The sequence below is a fragment of the Quercus lobata genome, chromosome 7, assembly GCF_001633185.2.
Source record: "Quercus lobata isolate SW786 chromosome 7, ValleyOak3.0 Primary Assembly, whole genome shotgun sequence".
NCBI lineage: Eukaryota > Viridiplantae > Streptophyta > Magnoliopsida > Fagales > Fagaceae > Quercus > Quercus lobata.
The window spans coordinates 26,419,908-26,427,256 of NC_044910.1; the positions used below are offsets into that span (position 1 = coordinate 26,419,908).

Below are 7,349 nucleotides of genomic sequence, written 5' to 3' on the forward strand. Positions count from 1 at the left end.
TTTAATGAGACATCTTGATGATTAAAATTTATTATTTACTTTCCTCCTTCCTATGCATTTTTCTGTAGAATTGGATTTCATCAAAAACTGCAGGATATATAGCCTAAGGACTATTGGACTGAAGTATCTGCTTAATGTATTTATTATCCATTAGTGCCCTAAAGTCTTCCCTTTGCTAATGTCTCTCAACTATCAAGAAGGAAAACTTGTAAATTTCATTACACCCCAAAAAAAAAAAAAATGATAAAGGAAGAAATTACTAATAATTCTTCAAATTTTATTTTAGAAAATAGAGAAAAGATCCATTTTGTGAAGGAAACAACATAAGAACCAATTGTTCCAAAAGCTCAAGTTGTTGAGAAATACCTATCTTACACCAACACCACCTCACGTACAGGCCTTAACTATAAACTCTAAATGAAGAACATGCAAACATAAAAGGAGAAATTGGGGAGCAAGACTAGAATCAAAGACCTCTGATAACATGTTAGGGAACCCATTCTGTCCAAAGCTTAAGTTTATTCAAAACCAGCCCAACAATGTTTTCAAGCTTACACCAACAAGCATATTTGGTAGCATTATGTGGTTAAATGATTAAATTCACCATTTCACATAAGCTTAAGCTTTTGATAAAATTTGTAATTTACATGATATTAGAGTAGTAGGTTCTGAGTTTGATCCCTGCCTCCTCCACATTACCTCTCATTTTAAAATCTCACATGTTGGGCCTCACCTATTAAAAGGTAATTTGAGCCCACACGTGAGGGGGAGTGTTAGAATTCTGTCATTAAATGATTAAATTTACCATTTCCCATGAGCTTAAGCTTTTGGGAAAATTTTAATTTAACAATATCCAAGTTCTTACTTTTTACTATTGAAAAACAAAAGTCTTCATAAAAGATAAAAAATAAGAAAAAAAAAATTTGAGGACCAACTGACAGACTCACAAGACTATGATCACTACATTTAGATTGAAGAAAGCTTATAAGACCACAAAATTGAACATGGTATTCTATTTTTCTCAAGAAAAAGAAATGCTAGTTATAAGTTATAACCTAGAAAGAGTGGTCATTTTTATTTAGGAAATTCAAAACAAATTAGACACGTTTGCATAAAACCCTAATTGACACAAGAAACAAGGAACAAACTGCAACATGAGAACATAATTGTTTCATTTGATAAGGCCATTACCTAGTGACGGTCTAGCTAAAACCTAAGAAAGGTTATTAGCTTCAGAACTTTTGCAAGAAGTGGCCACTCTAAACTTATGTATGATGCATCCCCACTTGACAACCAAGACTATACCATCACACCAGACAATGGCCCCAAATAGAACATAACCTAGTTTATAGATGTACTCGTAAAACTATGCTCACCATGACAGAGAAAAGTAGGAGGGAAAGACCAGAACAAACTTCCGACCACTCTGATTTTGCAGATATTTTGAAGAGCCTAATGATTCAGCAACCCAAAGAAAGATCTCAAAAAACTCAATGGGAAGTTGATATACATAAAGAAGAATGATGTTCAAGCCTGAATACAACAAAAGATGTCTCCACCACCTTCATTCCAGTATGAAAAAATTTAAATCAGTAAAAAATTGGTATTTTCTGCTAAGTAGAATGACTAGTAGAAAGATTGACATTTGATGTAAACTATAATGCTTACCAGAAGAGACCTAGAAAATTGCTTGTTAAAGACCAATCAACAAGTCCAATGCTGCTACAAATGAAAAACGGAAAAGAGACCCAATATGGGTGATTGATTCCCGTGACTAGTTGTACAGCGGGCAACAATAAGCAGCAGAAAACCCTGAGATGAGAACCTTCAATGCAACAAAACAAGAAAATAGTACAAATTCAACATCCAAGTCAAACTTATATTATAAAAAGGAAATCAATACTTAATTCTAGTCAACTGTGACCCATCACCCGGACCTATTGAGAGAAATTCTACTTCATTGAACTCAAGTAATCCTAAGTTTGATGCAAATAATAATAAGTTTGATGCAAATAATAATCATAGATGCTTCACCACCTCAGATGCAATCGAGCTGCCATCCCCCTGATTGTTGAGAATGGAAGTCAAGTAAAAGAGTGTCTACTTGAAGGATGTTAAAATTTTATAACTCATATTTTATGGAATGGACCATATAAAGGGGACTGGGAGAGGGAGAGAGGTTGTTAAGAGCAAACTTTTATGCTTATTGCATTCGTCCAGTTCATGATCTACTAAAATTATCTAAAACACTGAGAAAATTGCAAGATTTACCTTTCTTCCTTTTTGTGAGGAAATAAATTAGTAAATATAATACATCACAACATTCAAATCCACACATAAGCACTCCTGACTTAATAAAATTATACTCTTGAAAAAATAGCACCCTTTCAGATCCATAAATAAAAGATAAAAGAAATAGTAAATTTATAACCAAAAAGAAAGTTATGTAACATAGTCTAAATTAACAAACCTATGCGAACGACAGAAGAATATAGATGCCCCAAACAAGAATCTCTCCATGAATCCAGACCAAATCTACTCCTGTAGATTTCAATTAGAGCAATAGAGGCTGCTAATACTTGTACGACCAAAAAATATATCACAGACAAAGACCTCCAAGACTGGACTTTGCAAAACATCCCACATCTATGTATAGAGTGACTCTTGACAAAGTAATCATGTATCTTCATGACCGAATATCTATGAGATAGTAAGGTAAAAAATAAGAAATACACATTCTATACCTCATAAAACCAATTATGTTGGCCCACTGAGCATCCTATATACTCCATTGATCCCCCTCAATAGCGAAAACGATATGAAATATGGCATGTGAAAGAATAGCCAATAAGGAAAAATTAACGACAAACCATGAGAACCACGATTGTCTCTGAAATCGAGAACCTGTTAGATGAGTTGCATGATCTGGAGGAGGTTTTGGTGCAAGCTTGGCATATTTGGAATCAAAGAAATCGGGTTGTATATGGAGGGAAATTTCATGAACCGGGATGGTTGATCACTCGAGCAAGGGAGCTGTTAGAGGACTTTCGGACTGCCCAAGATCAGATGAGAACTGAAACAGCGATGCAGCCAGCTCGTGTTACCTGGCAGCCTCCTCCACAGTCCGTTTTCAAACTTAATTTTGATGCAGTGGTATTTTCCTGCCTCAATAGTTCTGGTTTTGGTGCTGTAATTCGCAATGACAAAGGGGAGGTTATGGCAGCCATGGCAGCCAAGGGTCCGGCGGTGCTGTGCAGTGAGGAAGCGGAACTTCTTGCATGTAGGAAGGCGATTGAGTTTGCGGTGGATGCGGGATTCTCAGAATTTGTTATTGAAGGAGATAACGGCTCGGCCACGTCAGCTATTTCGACGATACAGCTTGATCAGTCACTGATGGGGAATGTGGTTGGGGACATTCAACATTTGATTCGGAATTTGCATTGGGTAAGGATTGATTGTATTAGGAGAGGGGGGAACCGGGTTGCTCATGTATTAGCTCAATTTGCTAGAAATATTTTTGAGGATAGGTATTGGATGGAAGATGTTCCTCCAATAGCTAGAGAAGTTGTGTACCAAGATGTTAACTTTGTTAATTAATTGAATGATATGCTTTTGTTTCAAAAAAAAAAAAAAAAAAAGAACCTGTTAGATGACAAAACATTAATAGCAATTAGAAAATAAGTATTAATTATTAGCCCAAAAATTAATTTAAAATAATAATGACAAAACAATTGCAAATGTATGGCCATATTTAATTTGGGTCAGGGAAAAGTACATGCAATTAAATCCTAGAACAACCATTCCTATTAACAAAATAGTTGATCCTATCAGTCCATGGAGATAACAATTTTTTAACACTCTTAAAACCAAATAATAATAAAAACTTATCATAAAATGGTTCAATGATCTTTACATCATAATTTAACAGAATAATATAATTAGGGGATAATTAGAAGTTTAATAGTACTCACAACAATAAATTTACCATGTATGTATTTCAAAACTGATAACCCATTAAGTTTTCTCGAAGCAGTTTTCATAGGATTTGAGGATACAAAGACGCATTAGGTCTAACACTAAGCTATCATAGTTACAGTCATGACTCGCAGCATATCTTTTCTTTTCTTTTTTTCTTCTTTTTTCTTTTCCATACAACTTTAAGCGGACAATGGAATCTAAAATTTCCACAATTGCACCCCTTTGCCAAAAACAAGCATGTAGTGTCTAGACAGTGGCACTCCAGATTGAAATAAGGTAGAAATGATAATGATAAACCTTACCTAAATAATTCAAGAAAGATGATCCAGTCAAACTCAAAGGCATCAATAACAGGGAAAAAATGAAATCAAAGGAAAGAAAAATTATCTGACAAATAGTGTATGCAGCTTACCAATTTTTGTATCATTGTATTGAATGAAAAGAAAAGCTAATAAATCAGCCAGGGAAGAAGTGAATGATAAAACAATTGGTATAGTAGGAAAGAAGTATGCACACAAAGAAAATAACCTAGCAAATGCACAAAATTAAGCATGATATTAGTAAACTCACAAATTGGCCTCAAATGAAGATCATAAATAATAGATGATTTCTCTTTATTCTTTTTTCAGACACGAGTTGTTTGAGATCACCATTAAAATTTTTGAAGATCATTAATAGCATTATTTGAAGGGCATATGCCTAGTCAGGAATATTCCCTCACTAACCAAATAACCAAATAAAATGAGGGAGAGAGGGAATATGCAAGCTAAGGTACCGAGCTCTCTCTAATTGCTCAAGTTTAGCCAAAATGCTCTATATTGTTCTCATGGCACAAGAGCTCAAAAAAACCAAGAGCCTCTCAGTTTCCTTGTTTTTGTTCAACAAACCCACACCATAAATCTGCCCAATACACCATCAAGAGTAGCTGGGAGCTCAAGAGCTTGACCAATCTACCTCAAAGCTCTCTCTGTATATCCTTTTATGAATACAGCTCTAGAGGCATGAAATCCAATGCTCCTTTTTTTTTTTATATATATATTTTTTATTATTATTTCTTTCTGTTGAGCTAATCCTACTTCCCTACAACCCCTTCTCCTCTTTGTTTTAGGCTCAGTCACACACTTCAACAAAATGGTATGTAGCATTAACTGAGAAACCCAAAGAAGATTCCTCAATACGCTTACAAAAAAAAAAAAAAAAAAGAATTCTGATGACCTTGCCCGCGCAGGTTAATGTCTCACTTGAGAGCTAATAATGACTGTACAGTTTCACTAAGTTGAATTCTAAAAGCTTTGTCCCTAAAATCATTATCTGTTACAAGAAGCTGAGCGGATGTGACATCCAGCTGCAGATGGGGCAAATAGACGAATACATTAAATCCAAGACATTACCAACATCACATACCAGGTTCTGTAGTGAGTGCAATGCGATCTCTTGCGATCACAAGTTCAGATGACAATTCATTAGAGCCCAAAGTTTAAGGTACTCCACTGTTGTTGTTAAAAACCTTGACTTGCTAAATTTTCAGCATATTTTTCAACAAGCTTACACAAAGATGCGCTAAGTCGGTTAAACATTGTTGCCAAGCCAAGGACAATAGTCTTTTCCATCAAATCCTAATCAAACGATTAAAAAAAGAAATACATATCAAAATACACCTCTACAAGTACCAAATTAACCTGCAGAAGCTCAACATAGGATTTCCCTCCGTGCTCAGTTCTAAGACTCCTTGAACAAATCGTAAACAATGCACTGGAATGTCACAAAACCAATCCCCCCCCCCAACAAAAATCATTTTTGTAGCCCAGTAATGCATCTCACCATCATATAGCCCCATTTGGTCTATAGCTGTGTTTACACGTACGGCCTATTCACAGCGACTATAGGTTCAACAGGTTTATAGTCGCATTTTTGAAAACACGGATATAGGCTGAGACCTATAGTTGCATTTTTTTAAAACGTGGCTATAGACCATGTTTTGGGTGCATTTTAAAAACGACATTGTAGGGTATCTAAAGGTCTGAAATGGAAATTTCTGAAGTTCATTCCCAGAATTTTGCAAGTTACCAACAAAAAATATATCAGCTTATAAGCCAAAATCTTCAAGTTCATTGCCAAAATATATGTGGTACAAAAAATATATCACCACAGGACAAAAAGATCCTATACATCACAAAAAGATCCTATACTATTGCAAGCCCAAATTAGCATTGATTTTTGAACTTATTGAGCTACAACAAAAGACCAACCACAAGAATTGGTATTAGCAGAGTCCTTTTCAAAAAAAGAAAAGCAAACAATTGGCAAAGCATAATTTAATTGAGTTAATAATCAAACTTATCAGCTCTTTAGGTAGGTAGGTAACTGCTTCTCATTGTAATGTCTTAGAACAAAGTTTTGTTTTCCCAATTTCATAATTGAAAAGAGATAGATATTGTTGCAACCGTAAAAAACAATACCTAGTACTAAACACAGCTGTAAAATGTATCTTCAAATGTAAGTTGACTGTTTAGACATGAGATATTGTCTCTCAAATTACTATTTTCAACACACTCGTCATGAGTGCTTCTAGTCCACTTACTAAGACATTATTTTATGCTTCCTTATTCTTGCAAAGTTGTTATCAATTCCTATAGTTTCACTTGCCTACTAACTATGGTTTGCTTGTTGTTAAGACCCCCATAACTTGATCAAATGGGTGTAAAAGTGAATTAGAAAAGCTAAAACATTCACAACCTTGAGTGAGCATGCACCAACTCTGAATGAGGATGTCAAAAACTCTTACAATTGGGAATCTTTGAGTTCAATTATTTCCTACTTGACAAATATGATTAAAGGACAGCAATATGTTCTCAAGATGGTTTTTCTACCCCTTTAAGAAATGCCCACAATTGGATTCAAAATAGTATTCTTAAGAGAAACACACCACTTGGAAGGCACCATTTTTGGTTCCACCCACGCCAATTGACCATTGAAAATCATCCCCATTTTCTTCTACTCACTAGTTCCTTGACTGGTCTCACCTTGCCTGAAAAGAACACAAGTAAATACTAATATGCAAATCATTTAACTATAAAGAGATGTATATGTAATCGGTATTGAATCGAAGTATAGTACCATATCCAGTCCCACAGTTAGGAGGATGTGTCCATGTCTGTTGCGGCCTTTACGACCAATCCTCAATATGTGAAGCCTTTGGTGGGGGGGGGGGGTGGGTATCTCTGTTTGGATGAACTTGGTATGCACAAACTCAGGAGGGACAGCACCAAGGGCGAGTCACCCAGGGGTGGGCATGAACCTTATCTCATCTCTACCACATACATCTGCGGGGGCAGTGCGGGTAGTCGGTGGGGGAGACGTATGGGTGGTGG

General features: G+C 35.6%; 1 protein-coding gene across 1 annotated transcript; it reads left to right on the forward strand.

Moving 5' to 3' along the window:
- The first annotated feature begins 2,871 nt into the window (after positions 1-2,871).
- Positions 2,872-3,597, forward strand: LOC115951804. Its single transcript, XM_031068947.1, has one exon. The coding sequence runs from the start codon at positions 2,872-2,874 to the stop codon at positions 3,595-3,597; it is 726 nt and encodes a 241-aa protein (XP_030924807.1).
- The last annotated feature ends 3,752 nt before the right edge of the window (positions 3,598-7,349 follow it).